Raw genomic sequence first — 25,624 nt, 5'->3', positions numbered from 1 at the left:
CCACTCTATCCAGCTGTGACCTTTATTGTCAGGATGGCTCATGCAAAAAGGGACAAACCGACAGATTTTTTTTAAAAACTGAAGAGTTTTTTAAAATGCGATTACCTCTGCTTTGTTTTTAAAGAAACTTTTTTTTTAAGTAAATGATTTTATTTACTATTTTTAACATGGGACCCCTATGGAGAGAAGGGTGGCGTATAAGTAATATAAAATAGATAAATAAATATAATATTTGGGTTTTTTTTTCCTGCTTGTCGCCATGGGTGGAGTGGAGCAGCTGACTCGGATGCGGGGTCGAGGAAAGAAATCCTTAGAATCAGAATAAGAGAATAATGGAGTTGGAAGGGGGCTATGAGGCCATCAAGTCCAATCCAAGAATCCCAGCCGAAGCAGACCGGACAGGTGGTTGTTTTAATATTGTCTCGAAGGCCCCCAGCGGTGGAGTGCTGCCCACCTGCCCCCTTGAGGTCATGGGTTCTATTGTCGTACTGCTCTAATAGTTAAGAAGTTTTTCCCACCCTTCCAATTTTTTTGCTCCAGCCCAGCTGCTTTTTTCTATCAGGTGCCAGGAAAAGACAGGGGCCCCCGAGCAGGCAAGGGATACAGGGAGAACCGACAGCTCCATTGTGGAACTCATATATTGCTTAGAGAAGGCACCAAGTTTAATCTCTGGAATCTTTGAAAATCAGAGAGCTGGAGGGGAGAAAGATTTTCTTGACCCCAGATGCTGGTGAGCTGTTGTCTGTCTGAGGACCTTAAGCCACTGAGCTATCCAGCAGTTCTATCTTGACCCAGATCCGGTTTGAGTAACTGCTGGAAGACCTTATCACTTCGGACATTCACAGGCTGCACCTCTTTCAGGTCCTGAGCTGTGCCTCGCGTTTTGAGTCCCTTAGATGGCAAACGGCACTGCCTGAAGTGTCAAGAATAATTTCCAGACCCGGCAGAACAAGGTTTGTATTAATGAGCATCCATGATTGTACAGGTGAGCAAGAATGCTGAATCATGGATGATGCAACGTATGCTGAGTCATGGATAAGCAACATCTGTTATGATTGGCTATATGCTAATATGTATAAGTATATCTATGTGAAGCTGAACTGATGATGTATTTTTCCTCCTACCACTTATCTATTGATGTCATGCTGCCAGTTGGAACTGCTATATATATTGTAAATATACTTTTGTGTCGGGAGAAGCTGCCTGCGTACGTGTGAGTTATTTGGACTGCCTGGACTGGATAAGATTCTGTGCCAGAGACATCAGCCTTATGCGCTAACACGAAGCCCATAGAATAATAAAGTTATTGAAGTAGGGGTCCAATTAGTGCACCCTGCTGCTAGTGCTGCATATGCCCATCTAAGGCCTCCTGGAGAGATGGAAAGCCCACGCTTGAGGTGTCCCTCTGTGCCATGACATCAAGAGCAGTCTGCGCCTCTTTGCCATAACCTGGTACAATTCTTGTGCTGGAAGCGAATCCAAAGATCCTTGAGTGCAGTGTTTTTCAAAGCAGGGAAATCCACATCACCATTAGCTGCTACCTCTCTACATACTTGGCTCAGTAATACAGTGGTGCCCCGCTAGACAGTTACTCCGCATGACAGTTTTTTCGCTAGACATTGGCTTTTTGCGATCGCTATAGCGATTTGCAAAACAGTGATTTCTACGGGGGAATTTCACTGGACAATGTTTGGACCTAAGCTTCGCAAGACAGCGATTTAAACAGCTGATTGGCGGTTTGCGAAGCGGCTTTCCGATGGCCAGTCTTCGCTAGACAACGACGATTCTTCCTCATTGGAACGCATTAAACAGGTTTCAATGCATTCCAATGGGGAAATGCTTTTCGCTAGACAATGATTTCGTTAAACAGCGATTTCAGTGGAACGGATTATCATCGTCTAGCAAGGCACCACTGTATTAGGAGTGAGAAGGATCTTGGAATTATTGTAGATCAAAATCTGAATAGGAGCCAACAATACAATGTGGCTGTAAAAAGAAGGCAAATGTTACCTTAGGATACATTAACAGAAGTATCGTCTCCAAATCCTGCGAGGGATTCATTCTCCTCTATCTGGCACTGGTAAGGCCTCGCCTTGAGTACCATATCTGGTTCTGGACAACACACTTTAAGAAGGATGTTGACAAACTGGAGCAAGTTCAGAAGAGGAGGAAAGGAAGATGATCAGGGGGCTGGAAACCAAGCCCTAGGAGGAAAGACTGCAAGAACTGGGCAGGTTTAGCCTTGAGAAAAGAAGAATGAGGGGAGATAGGAGAGCACTTTTCAAAGACTTGAAAAGTAATCATACAGAGGAGGGACAGGATCTGTTTTCAGTCGTCCTAGAGTGATTGAAATAATGGTCTGAGCCTACAGGAAGCCAGATTTCAGCTGAATATCAGGAAAAATCTCTTGTTAGAGCAGTACAGCAACGGAAGCAATGACCTCTGGAGGACTTCAAGAGAAAATGGGACCACGAGCTGTCAGATTTGCTTTGATTTGGACTCCTGCCTTGAGCAGGGGGTCAGACTCGATGGCCTTTAGAGGCCCCTTCTGACTCCGTGATTCTTTGATTCTTTGATTCTATGTCATTGGGTGCCCTGGGTGCTAGGTAACTGGTGTTATGATGACCCCTGGACAGCCACAGGAAGGGCACCGTGCTGGGTAGAAAAGATCAGCAGGAGGACTTCTGAGAAAAAGAAATGGGTTTGGACGGTGCCCCCCCCCCCCCCCCCGTGTGCAGTTTCCATCATCAAATGCTGGTCTGGCATTTACGTACCTGGGCAGATTTCTAGGAGATGCTGCGGGGCACCACATTTGGGCAGCCGGTTGCTGCCAGTGACAAGCACATGTTGCCACAACTAGTGGCAATGAGCAGCATGTCCTTAAATGACGGGTGTATTATTGCACCCGAGGCTTTGTATGCACAAAGTCTGGATCTGTTCTAAAAAAATCCCTCTGGGAAGGCTCTGTGCTTTGCTTCCGAGGAATTAGGCTCATTAAAGAGCCATGATGTGTCCATATGGGATGTGGCCAGGCTAATTGATTCCCGTTGTCTGCAGTACATTGCGTCTCGCTGCTGCTGCTTGGTTTTAGTCGCACAAGAATCTCTGCTGTGCCTCCCCTGTGGGTGTATTTTGTAGAAACCGACGGTGGTTATTTTATCTTTCCGTTGCACAGTTTTAACTCTCCTGTTTTTGCAAGCCTTGAAACCATTCTGGCAGTTAGCTCGGGATTTGAAGACCTAAAGGAACATCTACTCTTGTACCAAACTCACCACACTTTTGAATTCTCCTCTTAGGCCCCTTTCCAGCAACATTCACTGCGGGTTAAAGAGAGAGGAGAGAAGACCATCTCTCTGCCTTGTAGAATTGCAAGGTTGGCAAATGAGTTTGAGTCCCTCTTAAAAACAAGCTTTTCCCTCGCAGAAAAAAGGGTGAGTTTCAAGTCACAACTGTCTGTCTGTCTTGAGTTTGCTATATTCTCATGCACGTAGATCTCTGCTATTACCTAGCTTAGAGTCTGGTCACACATCAAAAAAACCTGGGATTTGATCTGGGTTAAAAACCATGCTGAGTTTTGTGTTCACACAATAATTCCAAAGTGCATATTTATTTCCCTCTGGGTCATATTATTTTCTTAGGAAGTGAGTTAAAATAAGTGGCCACCAGATGGCCGTTTATATAAGCACACTGTTTCATTAAGACACTTAAGCCTACTGTGAACGCTACAGCCAGTTTTAAAAGGGAACATTTCAATTACTCAGTAGGAATGCAAGAAACAACTAAAATAAAAACCACATGAGTTGGCTAAAATTAAAATTTGACATATTGTGAGTTTTTTGAGAAATGTAGACAGGCTCTTAGTCTGTGATTTCTGAGCAGCTGGAGTTGTTCATCTGACTATATCCGATGGCAGTGTGCTCACTCCCAACTGACTTACTTGCTCTCCATGATACTGCAATACAACCCAATCTAATTGCTAAGGTAAGGACATGGTTGCAGTTGCTGGATCCCTGATAGGTTGGGAGCACCCATATGAAAAAGCCAGGAAGGAGACAGAAGCAGTAAAAGCAGTTTAAAATACTGATAAGGTAAAGGTAAAGGTTCCCCTTGACATTTTTAGTCCAGTCGTGTCCGACTCTAGGGGGCGGTGCTCATCCCGTTTTTCAAGCCGTAGAGCCAGCGCTTGTCCGAACACAGTTTCCATTGTCATGTGGCCAGCATGACTAGGGAACGCCGTTTCACCTTCACACCAAAGTGGTACCTATTTATCTACTCACATTTACATGTTTTCGAACTGCTAGGTTGGCGAGGAGCTGGGACAAAGCAACGGGAGCTCACTCCGTCGCGTGGATTCGATCTTACGACTGCTGGTCTTCTGACCCTGCAGCACAGGCTTCTGTGGTTTATCCCGCAAATAATGATAGCAACCCACCAAAAGCAGGGGGAAACTCTGACACCAAACAGAATCCTCCAAATGTTGAAGAGCATCATCAATTATTAAGGAAAATGCCTTTATCCTGCCCTGCCCTCAGCACAGCACTGTGTGCTCTGATGCACATCCTCTGTGTCTCTGGGGTGGAATCAGGCTGGTGTCAAGGATTGGAGCCCAGCAGACTGTGGCCAGCTTTTGACTGCTTTAGGGTCTTGGGTGTACGGTTGCGCCAGAGTTTGCTGACGCGGATGCTTTCTTTTGGTACTGCTGCTGCAACTGATGCTTCCAGATTAAGGTTGGGGTGGTAGAGGAAGGATGCCACCAACCCCCATTGCCAGAGAAAAGAAGGGCCCCATTTAGCATGTGTGCATGTGCATGTGTGTGCATGCATGTAAACTGTCCAGTAAGCCTGCCATGTGCATGCCCACACGTGTGCAGTTAGAGACAGACAGACAGACAGACAGACAGACAGACAGACAGACAGACGTCCAGATCAAAGTTCCTAATGGCTTCCACCCATATCTTTGCAGTTCTAACACAATGATGGTGATTAGTGTCCCTATCATTCAGATCGTACAGAGGCCGGAATGCTATTCAGCTTTTGTGACATGTTGAGCTGCTGCTCAACATCTGCATTCACAAAAGCTGTTGCAGGGACCTGATAAGGCGTAACCAGTCGCGCTCTCTCTCGCTCTCTCTCTCCTGATGGCTCCTCCTGACATCCCCAAGGCAGCTTCTGAAATTGCAGTTCCTCCTGGACAAGATACTGGCCGGTATCTTTCTTTTTCAGAGAAATCCAGGCAGAAAACCATCCTTTTGAAAGCTTGTGGGTGTAATTACTGGGAGGAGGCTCTCTTCTCTCTCTGTGCGCGTATGTGTGCACGAGCATGCCTGTGTGCAGACTGAAACACTTGTGAGAGAAGGAGCTATCTCCAGTAATTACGTACATTATGAGAAATGAAAAATGTTAGCAGAAGCTTGGCGTCTGGGGAAAGGCGGCTTGGCTGGCAGGTAGAGAGACATTAGTAAAGGGCAGTGCATTGATCGGAGTCCCTTAATAGTGTTGTGTTGTGTTCCTTTATTGGAAGAAAGGCAGCATATAAATAAAGTCCATCATCATTATCCTAGAGGGACAGCAGTGACCTCAACCTAGTCAGTCTCACTCAGTTTGGCCTTCCTCGGAGGGCTGTTATCAGGATAAAGCACACTATGGAAAAATTTGTTTTTATAGCTCAGAGGGTTGAGGTCTCTGGCTGCAGAGCCAGAGGTTGGGAGTTTGATTCCCCCCTGACCCTCCTTGACCGGGGCTGGACTGGATGACCCATTGGGTCCCTTCTGGCTCTGCAGTGCTAAGATGATGACGGTTTGACTTATACCTCCCAGACATTGACCCCCTTGCCTGCATACCACTGGCCTTGCTAATCAGGGAGTTTTGGGTGTGTGTGTGATAAAGTAAGCCCCCATATCTAAGATTGCCTATCTCTGGGATAAAATGGGGTTTAGAAGAGTTAAGCAGTTTACATTGAGCTCACTGGCGAGGAAGTAGAATATTGTGAGTTCTGTTCATGAAACAATGCATTCAGTTAAATTAAATACATTTTCAGGAGTAAGGTTGGTTAATGGCAGTTGCAAAGAAACCATAATTTTTTTCTCTCTCTCCTAGGCAGGACCAGGCTGGGGAGAAAAAGAATTTGCAAGTGTCATGGACCCATTTCATTAAAATAAATTGGCGGATTTCTTCCAGCACTCCAACTCAATATGGCTCTTTCTCTCATATTTCTCTCCGAGCTGAGAGAGAAACCTGCCGTCATTTACCCCCCCCCCCGTCTGCTTACAAAGTGTCTCGTCTTGCTTTTCCTGTTAAGCAACACATTATTTGGGAAGAGCAAAGAACAACGGAGGAGCGCTAGGAATGATAGATAAAGTGTGGGAAGAATGGGTCAGGGGATCACATGGGTTTCCAGAAACATAAGATTTCCACGGTGCAGGACAGGAATTTCCAGAGACCCGATATCCCTTATCTCAGCTTTGTTTGCTTTGATAAGACCTGGTCACAAAGGCAGTTGAGAAAGTGTGTGTTTGTGTGTCTGTTTGAAGAAGAGAGGAGATCCGGCCAAATTGCTCCATGGACTCGCCCACCTTTGGACCAGAAGGGCCAACGTGCTGATTGAAGTGGGAAAAGATCAGAACAGATGTCCTTCTCTATTGATGCCTCCTGATGAGTGAGAACTGCAACAAAAATTTGCAGCGTAGTCTCACTTCCTCCAAGGAGGTCTTCAAAGAAGTACAAACAGTCTGGGTTTTGTGTGTGTGTGTGTGAGAGAGAGAGAGACATGAAAGGGGTAACGAATGGGGGAAATGACAAAATACTGTGCTACCTTAATCATTAACAGATTTGTCTCAGTGTTAATTTGGGTGGATCAAAATCCACTTTCTAAGAGGAACATTCTTTGGCCAGGGTTACCTCTCATCGTTCCCTCTGAACAGAGTGTTCCACCCACCTCTTACGGTCTGTTTTAGTTTTCCCAATACCCTGATGTTGGGAAAGTGTGCAGGCAAGAGGAGGAGACAACAGAGGACGAGATGGCTGGACAGTGTCATCGAAGCGAATAACATGACTTTGACCCAACTCCGGGAGGCAGTGGAAGACAGGAGGGCCTGGCATGTTCTGGTCCATGGGGTCACGAAGAGTTGGACACGACTTAACGACTAAACAACAAATTTTTTCCAACAGTCTCTTGTTATTCTGTGGCAAGCGAGCGCTCAGTCGCCACCCAGAGTTAATTTGTGATGTTGTGCAGACGTAGGCCTTCACCCCCATCCACACAACGTATTTCTGAATATCTTTCTCGAAATCTTATGCAAACTGATGCAGTGGGATATTTTTTCTCCATCACAGAGCAAGAGACGAAGGGTTTTTCACACACTCAACTCTGTCCTTTGACAGAGAGAAGAAATGTGGTTGGTGAGAAGAGATTCTATTGTTCCTCACCCTGGTGAGACACAGAACACCTTCTCTGCATGATGGAAGTGGGTTTGTCCACGAAAGCTCACATTAAAATATAGCAGTTAGTCTTGTAGGTGCCACAAAAGTTTTGTCTTTTGTCTTTACCTAATATGCTAACCTGCTCCTTTAATTGATTTTAAAACATGTACACCCCACCTGTTGTACATTCAGATCAAAGTGGCAAGGCTGAATCTTCTCCTCCCCCACTTTATCCTCACAAGAAGCCTGCAAGATAAATGAGGCTGAAAGAGGCAGCTGTCATGGGTTCGTGGGGACTTCAGACCAGATATGTGATATTTCTGTTCAGCCTCCAAACTGGGACATCACGTTGGCTGGTTTTTGTTTCTTAGCTCTCTATGGTTTGGATGGCAACCCTGCCAGCTCTCACGCCCCTGAGCTTGCTGTTAGAATGCCTGGAATCACAGAATGATGGAGTTGGAAAGGGGCCCCGAAGGCCATCAAGTCCAACCCCCTGCTCAAGGCAGGAATCCAAATCAAAGCAGATCTGACGGATGGCAGTCCAATTTTCTCTCGAAGGCCTCCAGCGTTGGAGTGCTTGCCACCTCCTGCTGAGGTCCTGGGTTCCATTGTCATACTGCTCTAACAGTTAAGAGGGTTTTTTGATATTGAGCTTAAATCTGGCTTTCTGTAGCAGGAGTCCATTATTAAATTGTCCTGCACTTGGGGATGATCGAGAACAGATCCTGCCCTTCCTCTGTAGGACTACCTTTCAAGTCTTTGAAAAGTGCTACCCAATCTCCCCTCGGTCTTCTTTTCTCAAGGCTAAACATGCCTGCGTGCTCACTGGAAGGACAGATCCTGAAGCTGAGGCTCCAACACTTTGGCCATCTCATGAGAAGAGAAGACTCCCTGGAAAAGACCCTGATGTTGGGAAAGTGTGAAGGCGAGAGGAGAAGGGGATGACCGAGGATGAGAGGGATGGACAGGGTCATTGAAGCGACCAACATGAATGTGACCCAACTCCAGTGGGAGGCAGTGGAAGACAGGAGGGCCTGGCGTGCTCTGGTCCATGGGGTCATGAAGAGTCGGACACGACTGAACGACTAAACAAGAACATACGTGCCCAGTTCTTTCAGACTTTCCTCCTAGCGCTTGGCTTCCAGTCCCCTGATCCTCCTTGTCGCCGTCCTCTGAACTTGCTCCAGTTTGTCGGCATCCGCGTTGTCCAGAACTGGACACAATACACTAGAGGAGGCCTAACCAGTGCCGAACAGAGGGGGATATTTTAGAGCACAATTCCCAGCGTGCAGATTTCAGGCGTGATTACTCTTTAACAGCTAGGAGAGGACTAAGGGAAGTGAGTGTATCTTGGCCGCCATGGAAACGGCAAGCGATTGATAACTACTCCCATAAACCCCGCGGGCACATCACGCATGCCGCCGACACGAACGAAAACGGGCAATTTTTAGAGCACAATTCCCAGCGCTGAGTAAGCGGCACCTTTGCATTTTTTCTGCATGAGGGGGCTGCGCTCGGCGTCCTCCAGCCAAGAGGAGCAGATGGGCTGGGATGCGTCATGTGAAGAAGGCTCAGAAAAAATAGGGACTGTTTTTCTTCCCGAGAAGTCCCCAGTGTCTCCTTGCAGGAGAAAGTTTGCTTTGCAAGGGAGGCGACAGCTTTGAGGAGTGGGCCAAGCAGATGGCCCCTGTGCGGCGCTGACGCGTCATCTTTCACCACCTCCAGATGTCTGGTGGAAAATCCTAAAGCTCTAACCACAAGTGCCTTTACTACAGTCTCTAAATGATCCCCAGGGAATCTTTCCCCGTTTTAGTAATAAGCATTTATCGGCATTGTTTCCAACTTTGTTAATTTTCTCTCGCTAGGAAGGGAAAGGACTCCCCCCTCCCCAAACACTGAGTTCTACAAACCTGGGCATGAGATATTGATCCTATTGCCCTGTGTGGTGTGTCAGGCTGGTGCCACGTTGATCCTTTTTCTGCAATTCCTGCCTTACTCTTGTTATTTATCGCTCTCTTTCATTATAAATGTCCCATTATAAATGGACGTGCAGATTAAACCACAGAAGCCTCTGTGCTGCAAGGTTGGAAGACCAGCAGTTGTAAGATCGAATCCACACGACGGAGGGAGCTCCTGTCACTTGTCCCAGCTCCTGCCAACCTAGCAGCTTGAAAGCATGTAAAAATACAAGTCAATAAATTGGTACCACCTCGGTGGGAAGGTAACAGTGTTCTGTGGCTAGTTGCGCTGGCGACGTGAGACAAACACTGGCTCTATTGCTTGGAAACGGGGATGAGCACTGCACCCTAGAGTCAGACACGACTGGACTGAATGTCAAGGGGAACCTTTACCTTCATTATAAAGCCTCTTTTGACACTAGGGCAGAGGGAAGCAAGCTTGTCCAGCTTCCTCTCAATATATGCCCATGGGGAGATCCAACCTTCACACCTACTCATTATGAGTCTCATCCTCCAGCACTATCACTTGTTTCATTTTGGACTGTTTTCGTGGTAAGAGATATTCAGAGATGGTTGCCCATTGTCTTCTGTGCAGTACTAACAAGAGTCAGCCTGAGTGTCACAGCTCTTATCTGTAAAAGATCCTATGCCAGCGTCACTGCCTATTACTCCCAGGACTTTCTCTGCCTCTATTATGATTGGCAATATCCATTTTGACCCTTAATCCTGAAGAGGGTGGATGCATCTTAGTCTGGTGCCTCAGTTTTGACCATTCTGCCCTGGATGACCCTGGTTGGAATCCAGGCTTGTCATGGAGTCTGATGGTATTCCTCTCATTTTCCTCAACCCATTCAGACCCACTCATTGAGTTAAGGTGTGCACCCCAAGACAGGGGGATCCTTGTGAGAACGGTCCGTTCATTTCCAGTTTGTTAATTACGTGGTGTCTAGTTGGAACTTAGAGTGAACCTAATAGTGCATGGAAGGTCAAAAGTGCCTTCACCATTTCTATACTCCCAGGAAACGTCCATGACTGAGCAGAGATTTGAGTCCTAGTACTTCCCACACTGGGTACCCTATTTATCTTTATTATATGCATTTTTTAAAAACAACAACCTGTTTTTCGTCTACAAAGGCATCATTTATCCTGTGACTGCAAAGTCTGCTCAAGAATCTTTAGTAAGGGACTCTCTTAAGAGTTTTAAGGACATCCAGAGGTCTGCCAGTTTGCCTGTGTCCACAGGGTGAGGCTCTCCAAGACTGCACTTCAAAGCAAAAAGGAGGCACTTACTTTTATAGAGGCCGTGCAGGCTCTTCTTTGGGGAGGGCCTTCCCTTCTATATAGTTGTCATATGGTGTCAAATTGGAACCAACTTTATAATGACCCTAATAGGGCTTTCAAGGTAAGTAAGATGTTTAAGGAGTGGTTTCACCAATTCCACTCCTCCAGCAAGTCTTTGTGGCTGAGTGGGAATTAGAACACAGTCCTCCTGAGTCCTAGTCCGTCATGCCATCCACTAGACCAGGGGTCATCAACCCCTGGTCCGCAGCCCAGTGCCGGTCCATGGGCTTGCTGAAACTGGGCCGCAGATACAGATCTCCATCCCCCTGCACACATGTGCAGTGGGGCATGTCGCACTCGTGCGGTGGGGTGTGTCACTCCCACTGCGCGTGTGTGACAAGCACACCACATATGGAGCTTGCTCCCCCCCAGCCAGTCCACGGCCCCAAAACGGTTAGGGACTGCTGCACTGGACCACACTGGGTACCCTTCCCTTCCCTATATTTGATAATTTTATCTTTAATAATTTCCTCCACTAGTTTACCTAGTGCAGACATTGCGCTAACTGGTCTGCAGAATCCTAGATTCTAAAGCTAACCAAAACAAACTTTAGCACGATCTCGGCCACCCTCCGGTCCTTAGGCACACCAAGACCAGCGTCCAAAGGTATTACATGTTTCATTAGAGTCTAACAGCTAGAAGAATGGGAGTTTCACATTTCTGACGAGGGTTACCACCTGGACCCAGTGACTTTGGGGTTTGTTTTCAATTTGCCCAGAACTTCCACTCTCGTCACCAGGGCTTAACCAGTTCTGAAGGGTCTTTCCTGAAAACGCCAGTCCAAGCAAAGTTAAGCGACTTACCACATTATCTGCAGTAAAAACAGGCTTCCTTACCTTTCTTTAGTGCTTGTTGGGCTCCTTTGTCATCAAATGGTCATCCAACTGGTTTTCTAAGTACCCACCTGCTCCGGATGTGTTGAACAACAGATACATTTCCCTAAGCTTTTCTCTCTCTGATGGCTGTTGTTGGTTTTTTGGGCTGTTTGGCCGTGTTCAGAACACAGCCAAACAGCCCGAAATACCTACAACTACCATCGGATCCCTGCTGTGAAAGCCTTCGAGAAGACATTTCCTGTCTCTCTTTAGGTCTGTGATAAAGCCAAACCTTTCTGGTTTCCAGGAACCTCCTCTAACCCCCCCCACCCCCCCAGGTCTTATGACTTAAGTTATGGTATGATTCAAAGTCAGTTTCAAGCTATGATGTAAAGACCTGATAGAAATATGTTGCTCTCTGTGATAGAAGGTGCCAGGTCGACACAGCCAAGAGTCATGGCTTAGAAATGTTATATATATATTTTTTACTACAGTTCCCCAAATCCCCCCAGCTGGCAAAACCAGTAGCCATGCTTGCCGGAGGATTCTGGGATTACCCATCAAAAAGAATGTTAAGATACTTGCAAACGAAGGGCCACCTCATTGTCGAGGTCTTGCTAGGAAATTGAGGAGAGGAGAGATTTGGGTTTCACAACCGTCGCTGGTGTGGACTGTCTGAGGGACCTCTGGGCGCTTGCATAATTTTATGGCTGAGCGGCTGAGGTGCAGTGGGAGAACTCTCTCTGTGGATGACTGCTCTGTTTGAGAGGGTACCCTATGAGGTTCTGGCCCTGCTGGTCTGTCCAGCCCAACATAGGTCTCCTCTGAAGGGCAGAGTATTCTAGAAGCTTTGACCAAGACCAGCAGCTCGGTGGTCAAGTACCTGCATTGTGTGTGTGAAGGATCCCTGGTTCAGTCTCGGACATCTCCTGATAAGGGAACTTAGGGTGCAGTGATGGACAGGGCCAGGCAGCTGCATGTCTGGCAGAGCATCTTATTTCCAGCTGCATGTCTGGAAATAGGATGCTCTGGGACTGCTGGTGAGATCACGCTAGGCTCTTAGGGTGCTTCATACTGGAGATGAACCCATTTTCTAACTCATGATAGAAGACTCAATGGCTGAAATCCAGTAGTAAGTTACAAGCAGAGTAGGCCCATTGAATCAGTGACTCACCAGAGAGCAGGACACGTCATAATGGGCTCAAGTTACAGGAAGCCAAATTCAGATTGAATATCAGGGAAAACTTCTTAACCGTTAGAGCAGTAAGACAATAGAGCCAATGACCTTGAGAGCACTCCAACGCTGGAGGCATTGAAGGGAAAACGGGACAACCCGCTGTCAGATCTGCTTTGATTGGGATTCTTGCACAGAGCAGGGGGTTGGGCTTGATGGCCTCAAAGGACCCCCTTCAAACTCAGTTATTCTGTGATTCTATGAAATTCCTTCAGATTTAATGGACCCACTCTAGCGGTGACTTTCTACTGGATTTCAGCCTGTACAGAGCCCAGAAACGTCAGCTTCTTTAGACCAACCCTTGCAGAGTATTTAGCCTTGGTCCAAAAAGTAACATTATAAGCACGGGCCTTAATGGCTGGCTGCGGGGGGGGGGATATTCTGGAATAGCCATTCAAAAGAAGAGTAATGCTTCCATGGACTAGTTCATAAACACCCAGTGGTGTCGCCCCAGAGAGGAAATGCAGGCAGGGGTTCATAGGGAGCAGAAGGGACCACCACCAAGAAAAGGAACTGAGCCGAGCCATTCCTTGCAAAACCAGCTTTCATTCCAGCGGATATAGCAGCGGAGTGGATGAAAAGAGAGGAATCCGGCGGGCGCAGTTGTTATCCGAAGAGAAACCCAAAGTTCCCACCACCATCACTGGATTCGGTTCCTACGAGCAGCCTCGTGTTCCATGTCATGCAAAGGCCGCTACTTTCTGCTTTTCTTGCTCGCCGCGGCCAGAGTTAAGAGCACGCCTCGGCAGAAGGAGGTGAACCGATGGAAACAGAACAGAGACATCGCTGGTGCCCCCCGACGGACCCCAGGAAAGGCGATGGCAGAGAGGCACCTCCCAGCGCCGTCTGAAGCTCTCCCACCAGATCAGGCTAAGAAGCTGCTAGGTGAGATCCTGTTTTAGAGGTGCAGTGCACCTGGCACGTTGGGTCAGGCTTCCACTGGGTTCGAATCCTCCACTACCACTGTCCTGTTGTCTGTTGTTTCAGCCGCAGCGACTGTTCCGAAGACAGAAGGGAAGCAGGCAGGCAGGCAGGCAAGCAGGCGAGTGGGGTGGGGGAAACCAGGGACAGAGAATGGAGGAATTAGTAATCAGGCAAGCGCATGCAGGAGGCGGTCAGTAACATAGGAAGCCATTAATAAGGGTGCACAGCCTCAGTTCACCAGAGGGCAGACACGGAGGTAGGGGTGGGGTTTTGCTACCGTTTTTTTTTGCATGGAAGAACCTGGGAAAAATGCTTCTCACCTGTGCTGTTAGGACTGACCTCCTGACCACTCCTGGTTTGTATCTTTGGGAGGGCAAGGGTAAGATCTCGCTGTGTGGAAATTATTCTGCATAAGCCGCCAGTGCAGGCTCTCGGTGCATCTGAATTCATGCTTCCACCTGTGTAGGTTCCCCCGTTGTGTCTTTTGACATGGATAGAAACTTACGTTCCATCCAGAGCCACCCATCTCTTAAAGTCTGTTTGCTTCCTTAAACGGGAGTGGAAGGGGGGGAAAAAAGATTCCTGCAGAGGTTGGACTCCGACTGAATCAGGCGTGGACTTGCTTCAGGGTTGGCACAAGGTCTGAGTAAGTTGCCAAGAACAGGGAGGTGGAAAAGGTCCCAGGGAGGTATCTGAGCCGGTGGGGTGTGGTGATTAGAAGTACTGGGGAGATTGGAGGTCATTCTTCACTGAGGCGGGGGGCCCATGAGGTGACCTTGAGCCGGGCACCGTCTTAGACTCGTCTACCTTATGGGATGGTCGTGACTATTAAAATGGGGAGGAGGGACACTTGCATCGCCTTGAGCTCTCTGGAGGAAGAAAAGCAAAAGCGGGCTGCTCATATACTGCCCAATAGCGCTTAAAGCGTTCTCTGGGTGGTTTATAGTTTAATTATGCAGGCCGCACGTTGCTCCCCCCAATGAGCAGGGTACCCATTTCACCGATCCCGGAAGGATGGAAAGCTGAGTCCACCTTGAGATTGAGTCTACCTGGGATTGAACCCAGGTTGCGAGCAGAGTTGTGGCAATTGGGAAGAAGGAAGCCGGTAGTTTTGTATACAAACCAAAGCTCCACCACATTCCCTAACCTGGCAATGCCGTGTAATACCCCTCCACCTCAGGTCACAGCCTTTTCCTTTGCCTTTTCAGAGTTTTTCCTCTTCCCAATCCACTAATATACAAATACATATATGTAGAAGCATGGGAACAAATTAATTTCGGCCGCCTGCAAATCAGCTCAGGGTGAATTGGTCCTAATTTCTTTGGCAATGTTTGGATGTGAACCAGACCAGATAATATTCACACATCCCTTCTTTTTTCTTTCTTTCTGTTTTATTATGCCTGTCGTTTACTGATGCTGCAGCCCAGCTTCTCAATCCTGACCCCTTCTGAAAGCCTGAAGTTCCTACTTGTGCCTTTTACCCGAGCGGACAATGTACAGTGGAAACTATTGGATGAAATGTCTGGTTTTCTATCCCTCTTTGGGTAGATGGTGGCAGAACACATCTGATTCTGAAATGTTTCCCAGGGAGACCTTTGAGCAACACACGGACAGGCTATTGGGAACAGACTGATGATGACAGTATCTTGTATTATAGAGGATCAGCCTTCAAAAAGGGCTTCACTATCTTTATGATTGCTCATTGTTTCCTTAGAGGTCCAGCTACAGTCTAGCCGGAAGAAGATGGTCTGCTTTGTATGATGAAGTTGTGGTTTTATGTTGCTGCTGGCTGTTTGATCAGCTTTGTTTGTCTATGCACTGGCTTTTGACATTGTTTAAACTTAAGGAGTCCACTCTTCCTTTGGGGAATATAATTTATGGTTGGGGCCTTGTCTTTAAAACCGCTTTATACCTTCGTTAACTGACTGGTATACCTGTTTTAATCCTTACTCTTCATCCTGTTGTGTTTAATTTCTTCAGTTTGGCTGGTATTTGTATTTTATTCAACACGGCATTACTTGATAAGAGTCTGTTGTATTGCTCTGTCAATGTAACGGTTACTAATCATTATTTCTATTGTTGTGCATTGCGACCCTTGTCATCTGATCTGCTGGGATCAGGTTTGAGTGCAATTGATGGAAAAGCAGGATGCAAATAAATAGATGGATAAATAAATAAATAAATAAATAAGCAGATGAAAGGATCTGTTCAGAAAGGATAGGGAAATGGACCTTACTTGTGCAGGGTGGAACCTCGTTGCTCCACCTCCCGTCCTTCATACACTCGATCTGGAACGTTTCACTCTCCACGCCGTCCTGTAAGGAGGGAAGGAAAGGTAGACATGTAGCAGGGGAGAGTCCCACTGGCAAGCCATGGCCAGTTTCTACCCTAGAGCCAAAATTGGCCATTTGGGCACCTAGGGCGTTGTTGCCCTCTTAGTTAGGCTTGGCGCATGAAACATGGCGTATATGGGGAGAGGACAGAGGAATATGGGACTGAGCACTTGATAGTCATTTTGGTTCCAACTGGAGCCCATTGGTTTCGTCATTTCGTCTGCCTGGAGAGGAGCCACTGGCGGTGAGGCTTTTGCTTCTCTTTGGGTGGATTCCCACCGTTCCACCAGAAAACGTTTGCACCCTTTAGATCTTGCCCTGGGTCAAAGCCCCAAGTGCCTCGCCTAGATAACAACTCTGAACTACCTTGTGAAGCTTCCCGTTGGCATCTGTACGGACTGGGTCCTAGGAATGCACAGGAACCTCTAGCCTGCTTGCCATCTTTAGGAAATATTCCCATTTTCTCGTCCTACCTTGCCCTTCCCTCTGCTCTCAAGCACCTGGCTTGGAAGGCCAGTTTAGGCAACACTGGTTAGCTCTAAACCAGTGATTCCCGAATTGTGTGCCCCTGCACCCCAGGGTGCTGCCAAATCCAGCCAAGGGGCGCCGTTGAGACCTCGGAAGTACTAAGGCCGGGCTCTCCTCTCCCATCTTCCCCCCAAAGTATGGTATTGGTGGAGCCGTGGCCAGGGGCCAGTAAGTCAAGGGAGCCATGAGTCAAAAACGAGAACCGTTGGCCCTAGACCAGGGTGTTAGTCGAGATAAAGGATCCTCCAGCAAGCGTCCCTCACTTAGCACCTTGCAAACGAGGGCTGTGCAAGACTCTCCTTAAAACCAAACTGAATCCCCACAGCCCCTGCAGCAGTGTGCGTGTCACCTCATTCAGTTTGTGTGTCAAATGCAAACTGATTCGTACATTTGGTTTGCTTTGCCCTGGAATTGAACCTGGACGTTCCGCTTCCGTCTGTTATCTCATACAAGTCGGGCAGAACCGGGCTGATTGGCATTGGAATGTGTGATTTGTCTGCACATGGCACATAGCCCAATGGCAAATTAGTTTGTCTTTCTTGTGTGTGGCTGGTCATCATTTGGAAGTCTAATCGCTGAGGCCAGAATCCTAGAATTATGGAGTTGGAAGGGGCCTCTAAGGCCACTGAGTCTAAAACCCTGCTCAAAGCAGGGATCCAGATCTGACAGAGGGTGGTCCCATTTGCTCTTGAAGGCCTCCAGTGTTGGAGCGCTCACCACCTATCAAGATCAATGGTTCCATTCTCCTACTGCTCTAACAGTTAAGAGGTTTTTCCTGATATTCAGCTGAAATCTGGCTTGCTGTAACTTGAGCCCATTGTCCTGAATTCTGGGATGATCAAGAACAGATCCCGCCTCTCCTCTGTATGGCTACCTTTCAAATATTTGAAAAGGACTTTCCTATCTCCCCTCTGTCTTCTTTTCTCAAGGCTAAACAGGCCCAGTTCTTTCGCTCTTTCCTCCTAAGGGCTTGGCTTCCAGTCCCCTGATCCTCCTTGTTGCCCTCCTCTGAACTTGCTCCGGTTTCTTGGCATCCTTCTTGAAGTGTGGTGTCCAGAACTAAACACAATACCCTAGATCAGTGGTCCCCAACCTTGAGCCTCCCGATGTTCTTGGACTAAAACTCCCAGAAGCCTTCACCACCACCTTTGCTGGCTGGGATTTCTGGGAGTTGAAGTCCAAGAACGTCTGGAGGCCCAAGGCTGGGGACCACTGCCCTAGATGAAGCTTAACCAGTGCTGAATAAAGGGAAACTAGCACCCAACGGGAGTTGGAGACTGTACTTCCCCATAGACTGAAGCCTGGCAGGAAATGCCTGCTTGGAGGGAAGGTGCTGTAATAGCAGGAAACATGCTTTTTGATTCATGTGGGATTGGACTGAGTTAAGAGCTACTTTCTATTTTTTTTAAAAAAAGAGATGTCTTTCCTTTTCAACCTTCTAAGTTGGGAACCGCTGCACCTATTGATCTTTCCCACGCTTGCCCCTAAGTCCACACCTTGATGCACATGCAGGGTGGACACAGTGCGAATTCTAAACATTTGGAACGGGGTGGGGGAAAGAAAGCAAAGAGCTGGATTTCCCTGACCCTGAGGTGGAATCCTCCTCTCTCAGAAGCACCAACTTGGGGATCCTGTTACCTTGACGATGTTGAATCCGGGGTTGCAACTGATGACCACCTGGTCTTTGAAGGTGTACGTTGCCTGGGAGGGCTCGGCTCTTCCATTAATTGGGGGCTCCACAGGTGGGCACGGGTCCCCTAGTTTTGTGAACATGGATGAAGAGAAGGAAAAAGAGGGAGAAATAGCAACCGGCGGTTGATTAAATGCAAAGCATAAGAGAAATAGCTCTGGTTCCCTCTAAGAACCGGGTCAGCCCTGTTCACTTATTCTTGCCACTGGTTCCTCTCCCTCTAGCAGAGCTTGGAAAGGCTGCCTTTTGGACTACGATTCCCAGAATGCCCCAGCTAGTACAGTTGTGCTTGAAGGCATCTGGGGAAGAAGAACGTGGCCAGCCTTTGCTTTCTTCATGTCTTTTCTGCACATGGAAACATCTTGGTATAGACCTTCTCTTTGACCACGCCCAGCTCAGGTGGAAAATTAGATATAACACTGAGGCAGGGGGAGAGAATGGCCGAACCCAGTTTAGCTGGATTTTGCATTATCTGGTTTGCTTTTAATTTACTTTGCAGTATTTTAATCGGTTCATCTGGTTTGTGGCTGTCTCTCTGTAGATGTTTGTGTGCATGCGTGCACCATAAATCCTGTACAAAATTAAGGGTCATGACTTTTGTGCAATCGAGTTACCAAGATGCAAAGGTAAGGTTACCGATGGCTGTGTATATCAGCTTCCAGCCTCCATTTTCTCCGGAATTATCACTGTGGAACAGGATCTGAACGCTATTGCTCCGGGTTTCGATACGTCCTGGAGATCTTTCCCCACAAAAGGGCCCAAACTCCTTCACTCCAGCTTTGATCTGTCAGGAGACACCATGAAAGCATGAGAGAAGTACAGAATCTTATGAAGAGCAGTACCACTGAGCCAAATTACGACTCCAAAAGAAAAGAAACTACAGTAGGACCCCTCTTATCCGAGGGATCAGTATCCACTGATTCTCTTATCCAGGGCTGGAAAATATTAAAAAACATTAAAAGAAAAATATATATATTTCTAAAGATGAAATTACCAGAAGCGGCCACTAGAGGGAGCCAGAGACCATGCTATGAATGGTATTTGCTATTAAAACAGCGTTTGCTATAATCCACATTTTTCAGCATCTGCAGGGTGTGTGGTCTTGGAACCAGTCCCCACAGATACGGGGGTCCTACTGTATTCAATAACTTCTTTGGAAAGAGAGGGTTATGGGTTTTGTTATCAAATGACAACAACGACCACTTCCACAGGCTGTGATCAAATCCATGGATGTTGAAGCCAGCTAGCGATGGCTTTCTAAAGTTTGACTCCAGCTTCTTTCCGTTGCCCTCCCTGTGTGCCTCGGGGAGCCAAATGGGGACCTTCCACCAAGCCCAGCAGAGCCCCATTTTCTGAACCTGCACTCAAAGCTCACCTTCACGTAATCATACGGGCAGGTCACCTCCGGATGGTCCTCAACGTCAAAGTTCTGTTCAAACTGCAAGGAGATGAAGAAACCTTCTTCCAGCTCAATGCGATACAAGCAGTCGGAGCTTTTGGGATAAGAGCCGGGGAAGTCCGGGCTGCTGATTACGCCGTTTCTCTGCGTGAAAAGGTTATCGCTGCATTCCACTGCAATGAATACAAAAGGAAATGGGGACACAGAATGGTCGGTCTCTGTTCTTGCTGAAGGGCTAGATACAGTGCATCATCGTCATCATCTCAGCACTGCAAATCTGGAAGGGACCCTTTGGATCATCCAGTCTAGCCCCGGTCGAGGAGGCCCAGTAGGGGAATCGAACTCCTAACCTCCGACTCCACAGCCAGAGACCTAACTCACTGAGCTATCCAGCAGTTCAGGTTCTAAAGAAAATCAAGCCTGTAGCAAACATGACTAAAACCGAGAGTATTGCACTTTGGGCACATCATGAGAATATAGGAGCTGCTGGAAAAGACCGTAATGCGAGAAAAAGTTGAAGGCAGCAGGAAAAGAGGAAAACCAGTGACAGGGTGGACTAACTCAATAAAGGAATCCCCAGTCTTGAGTTTTGCAAGAGTTGAAAAGAACAGGAAAGGACAGGAAAGTTTGGAGGTCACTCATGCGTAAGGTCATCAGGGGTCGTAGGTGACTTGACAACACCGAGCAACAACAGAAGTAGCAAAGTGGTTCATTCAGACAACTTTGAAGTGCCAGTGGCCGCTGGGCCCAAAGCATCAGGACTGCAGGCAGAAGCATTTGTTATTAAGAAGGCATGGTGTTACTCCTTCAGTTAAGAGAAACGGAGAAAGATGGAAAGTTTCCACTGTTATCAAGAGTCATAGAACTACAGATCCCAGAATCTGCCAGGCAACACGGCCGGTCTCCAAACCAGCTGGGATGCCAGATAGCTCAGGGGTATAGATCTCCATGTGCAAAGCTAGAGGTTGGGAGTTCGAATCCCCCCCTCTGGGTCGCCTTGACGGGGTTGGGCTTGATGATCCAGAGGGTCCCTTCCAGCTCTGACATTCTAAGATGATTTTTAAAAAATTATTTATTTATTTATTTATTTATTTATTTATTTATTTATTTATTTATTTATTTATTTATTTATTTATTTATTTATTTATTTATTTATTTATTTATTTATTTATTTATTTGTACCCCGCCTATCTGGTCAAAACGACCACTCCAGGCGGCTTCCAGACAAATAAAAATACAGACACAAATACATATAACAGAAAATAAAAAAAATGCAAGAATAAACAATTAAACAATAAACAGTCTGCAGTCCAGAGAAAGTAGATTTCCCCCCAAGCTCTGATTATACCTCTGGTCAAGACTGCTATTCTTGCTGGAAAGAAAGATGATTATTCCGTGGGGTTTACTTGGGATAAGAGAACTGTAGGTGGTTCTTTAAGCCTGCACTGAAAAGTATGCATTCGGTCAACTGTCCAGTTACAGTATGATGCAAAGTTTCTGAAACAGAATCATCATCAACATCATCATCATCATCATCTTAGAACTGCAGAGCTGGAAGGGACCCTATGGGATCATCCCAACCCCTGGCTTTCTAGCCAGAGACATAAACCTTTGAGTTATCCAGCCTATGATAGTTGCGGTTGCCTGTTCATTGGAAATGGAGCACCTGCGTAAGAGCTCCAGAAAAGTGAGAGTGAGGGAAGGGGAGAGGGGAAAGTTCTTCCATCTGGAGCCAAACAAGGAACAGGACACCTGGCACCTCTTTCCATAACCATCTAGTCCAGAAAAAGGCGCCCCCGCCCTTCTGAGCTTCTCCCTGTCTCTATGAGCAGTGGCATCGCAAGAGCCCATTCCTGTGACCACAGGTTTGGGCATGGAATGCCAAGAAATCGAACGAATCTGGTGTAGCAGCCCTTATCTCAAGAAGGTGCTGAACGATGATGGAACCCAAAGTCTTCTTCAAAGGTGCCAACCGACAGCCGGAGACTCTCCCAGCCCAAGACCCAAGCGGTACCTTTGCATGTCCTGTTGTCGGTGTGGAGGAGGTAGCCAAACCGGCAGGAGCAATAGTAACCCCCGATGTAGTTGTGACAGTGATGGTCGCAGGCCAGCTCCTCATCGCTCTTCTCCAGGCACTCGTCAATATCTGTGGTGGGACAGAAAGGAGAATCATAGAAAGGTGAAGTTGGAAGGGGCCTTCCCGGCCATCAAGTCCAACCTCCTGTTCAACGCAGGAATACCATCAAAGCAGATCTGCCAGGTGATTTATCTAAGTTTCTCTTGAAGGCCTCCAGTGTTGGAGCACTCAACAGCTCCCGATGTCACTGGCTCCACTGTCATACTGCTCTAACAGTTAGGAAGTTTTTCCTGACATTCAAGCAAATATAGCGATAGCTAAGTGATATATCGCTAAAGTGGCATATACCTGCCAATGTTTTTGTCACGTCCAACTGTTTGTTGAGGCAACCGCTGGTCAGATACATCACTAGATAAATGAAGGACAAGTTTAAAAAGTACTTGAAGTTGGTGAAATGCTAGGGGAAAAATTAACCGTATGCCACATCCTTGAGGATGATGGATACAATGGGAAAAACACTGGTTAAGTGATACATCGGTAAACTGTTGTGAAGAAAAACTATAAAACAAAAAGTAAGCGATTTGTCGCTAAGCATTTAAAAAAAAATTCTCCATTGTGATGAATGTCAGAAGCTTGGAGGTTTCCTCAAATAGAGGATCAATAGAAGAGACCAAGCTTCTTTTGGAGGCATCTATGCCACTTCTAAGAACTTCCCCTTGCAAAACAGTGGAACACAAGTGGTGGACCTCTTCTGTGGTGGAAGCCCACAAAGAGACTTCTGCTGTATGACAGAGCTTGAGAGGATGCCTGGTTGGTGCCTCATGTCTAGCCAGGACACCCTAACCCATAACCTCTGAAGATATTTAAAGAACAAACAAACAGAAAGCAGGAAAGCAAAACAGAACTTGATCCTCCCCAAAGAATGATGGGAAGCAATTTCGCTTTTTCCCACTGCTTGTGCCATTTTAAATGGCACCTGGTTTTGAACACAGACCCCGCAATCCTTAAAATGCTGTGCCCCCTCCCGCAAATGGCAGAGATGAAACCAGGGAGACTTTAAAGCAAGCAAGCAAGCAAGCAAGCAAGCAAGCAAGCAAGCAAGCAAGCAAGCAAGCAAGCAAGCAAGCAAGCAAGCAAGCAAGCAAGCAAGCAAGCAAGCAAGCAAGCAAGCAAGCAAGCAAGCAAGCAAGCAAGCAAGCAAGCAAAAAGTTTTAAAATGTATTGAACTTTTATATGGAGTACAGGGGGCCCCCTTCTGGAGGAGGGTCATAGCTCGGGCCCTGGAGGACCACATGGCCCATTATCGTCAAACCCATCATGGCCAACTGGCTACTCACCCACTGCTGCATAATGGGCATCAAAGCCAGTGAAGCGTTCTTCGTTGGAGAAGTCCGACCGGAAGGTGACGCTCATGGTGGAACCAGGGGACACAATGGGCTGCTGCCCCGGGGTCTGCTCCGTGTCTGTCGTCTCTCTCCCGCAGAAGGAAGCCAAGACTTGGTCTTCTGACTCCACCTATTGAGAGCCCAACAAGAAACATACTGTGTTTCCCCGAAAATTAGACAGGGTTATATTAATTTTTGCTCCCCCCAAAAAAAAACACCACATTAGGCCTTATTTTCAGGGGATGTTTTATTTTTTTCATGTACCACCAGCAACATTTATTCAAAGACAGTACTGTCATCTTCTTCTGGTTGCTGCACAAGGGTGGAGGGCGGGGTTTCACTTAACATGGGGCTTATTTTGGGGGGTAGGGCTTATATGACGAGCATCCTGAAAAATCCTACTAGAGCTTATTTTCAGGTTAGGTCTTATTTTCGGGGAAACAGGGTAGATATGAGAGGCGCAGAGTGATCTGATGATTAAGACACTGGGCTGGGTTGACCCAGGTTCACAAACCAACCGGGACAAACTGCTTGGTTGACCTTGGACAATTCACACATTCACAGACTAACCTTCCACGACAAGGTGGTTGCAAAGTCATGGAAAATTAGACCTAAGATCCATCACAGTTTCTCATCCTTGGGCCAGAGAGGGACTCATAAGTTAAAGGAGTGAAAAATGAATAAAGCAGGAACAAAAATCAGCGATGTCCACCATCAGGGACATTCCCTAATGCTGTTCTTTGGTCATCTCTCGCCGTGGAATCAGCCTTACGAAATAGACACGGCCTTCCTCTGAACATGTCGTTTTGAGCAGAGACAGCGAAATGAATGGTTTCACAATGAGCTGGTTAAGGGAGCCCCGTTCTCTTTCTCTGTACAAACCTGAAGGGCGCCTGTATAAGCAGAACTTGGAAAAAAATCCTTTTCTCTTTGGGTGACGAGAGCCCAGAATCTACTAACCACCCAGGACTCAAAAAGAACATTTTCCAAGTTCTAGTCAAGAGTGGAAGAGAAACCCAGCTGAGCTTTGAACGGCGCCTGCAAAATCAATTCAGGTCCTCAAGACCTGGTCCACTCGCATCAGATAATGCAATTAGGAGGAGACACCATGCAATAAAAGTTATCCATTCCTGTCTGTTTAGGGCTGTTGCTGCAGGAATTTCCTCTAGTGTTGAACCCAACTCATGCCTATAATCTGAACATAGCTTGTGAGCACAAGGAATAAACGTTCTCTGTACTGGTTTGCAGGGCCTGGCGGAGGCAGGGGGAAAGAGGGATGCCTTCTATATTCGCCTGGCAGCGACACTGGTTCTTTAATATCCATACAACTTCTGTTTGTCCGGTTTTGCCAGCCATTCCCAGATCAGGAAGGAGCAGGTCCAACGTCCGGCCAATAAATCACAGCCGGGCCCTGCAGTTTCCTGGAAGGAAATGATCTTTCCGTGGACAGTTAAACAGCTCCGAGGCCAGTCGCATGTGGTTGATCTGGAGCATAACTTTGCAAAAGAACAGGCCCGTTTTGAGCTGTGCCAAGTCTGCAGTTTTTCAAAGGGGCCCACCGCACCTTGCCCCTCTGGAATCGCTGCCTTCCCTGCGCCTCCTGGCACAAGAGCGATAAAAGAGAAGCCCAGAACACTCTGTGGCATCACATGCCAAGAGTTGAGACTTCCCATCAGGTTGTCTTAATGATCGCTGCTTAGGAACGGATGAAGGCAAACGCAATCAGGATCCAATCAAGGAAAAATACACCTTTCTACCATGCCAGGATGTTATCTTTAAGAACAGCTGCATAGGAGACGAATCTGTGCAAACTAATCCAGAAGGACCATCTTGAGCCTTGGAGTTCTTCCTCTTGCCTATGGGAGAAATGGGTGGGATACCTGGCTACGGAGTTGGAGGGTTCTTCATTGAGCTTCCCGGGAGTCAAGCCGGCCGATGTAGCCTTGGGCAAGCTGTACAGTCGTCCCGGGGCACTCTCTGCCTAGAAAACTCTGGAAGTCAACATTGCGAATCTCCCATCATTCATCTTCAGTGGCAAGTCAACATTGTCAACAAGTCAACATTGACTTGACAGCTGACCATTATGATTCACATAGCAGAGCAATGAGGCAGATGTTCCTTTGTTCAGTCTGATGCTTCCAGAGGTTAGAAAAAGTTACTTTTCTGGACTACAGGTCCCGAAGTTTCCAAGGCAGCCATGCTGGCGAGAGGATTCTGGGAGTTGTTCTCTAAAAAAAAGAGTGATGCTTCCAAAGCTCTGGAATCTCCCTTCAGAAAAACTACAGGAAGACGGGCGGGAAATAATGGCCTCCTTGAAGGGACAGGAAGCCTGCCATGGCCTCTGAAGATGGCAAGCGGCAGCTGGCGGAGGTGGCAAAGGAAAGGGAGGTGGCAAGACCAGGCTGCAGGACCAGGTTGTTTCCCCGCCCCAGCGCGAACCCAAAACACAAACTACAAACACGTTCGCTTTTCCGAGATGCGTGTGTATGTGTGATCGATCGTTGGTGAACCACAAACATCAT

At 47.2% G+C, this 25,624-nt stretch overlaps 1 protein-coding gene across 7 annotated transcripts in view; it reads right to left on the bottom strand.

The window, feature by feature from the left end:
- The window catches only part of LOC140706097 (mannan-binding lectin serine protease 1), a 167,117-nt gene that overhangs the window by 31,718 nt on the left and 109,775 nt on the right, over positions 1 to 25,624 (bottom strand). For 5 of the 7 annotated variants that reach the window (XR_012085832.2, XM_078389718.1, XM_072996359.2 and 2 more), the window contains 6 exons: positions 23,055 to 23,232; positions 21,655 to 21,786; positions 19,617 to 19,813; positions 18,878 to 19,025; positions 18,190 to 18,308; positions 15,927 to 16,005 (listed from right to left, as the gene is read on the bottom strand). Coding sequence is in view for 6 of the 7 variants with exons in the window: in XM_078389718.1 (XP_078245844.1) it covers positions 15,927 to 16,005; positions 18,190 to 18,308; positions 18,878 to 19,025; positions 19,617 to 19,813; positions 21,655 to 21,786; positions 23,055 to 23,232 (853 nt within the window). In the remaining variant the exon portion in view is untranslated. Of the gene's footprint in view, positions 1 to 13,292; positions 13,763 to 15,926; positions 16,006 to 18,189; positions 18,309 to 18,877; positions 19,026 to 19,616; positions 19,814 to 21,654; positions 21,787 to 23,054; positions 23,233 to 25,624 lie in introns of those variants that run through there. The other 2 variants (XM_078389720.1, XM_072996362.2) reach the window with 1 other exon arrangement.

This window comes from Pogona vitticeps, chromosome 3 (assembly GCF_051106095.1).
Source record: "Pogona vitticeps strain Pit_001003342236 chromosome 3, PviZW2.1, whole genome shotgun sequence".
In the NCBI taxonomy this organism is placed as follows: Eukaryota; Metazoa; Chordata; class Lepidosauria; order Squamata; family Agamidae; genus Pogona; species Pogona vitticeps.
The sequence above is the reverse complement of the archived record's forward strand: the minus strand, read 5'-3'. Positions and strand labels throughout refer to the sequence as shown.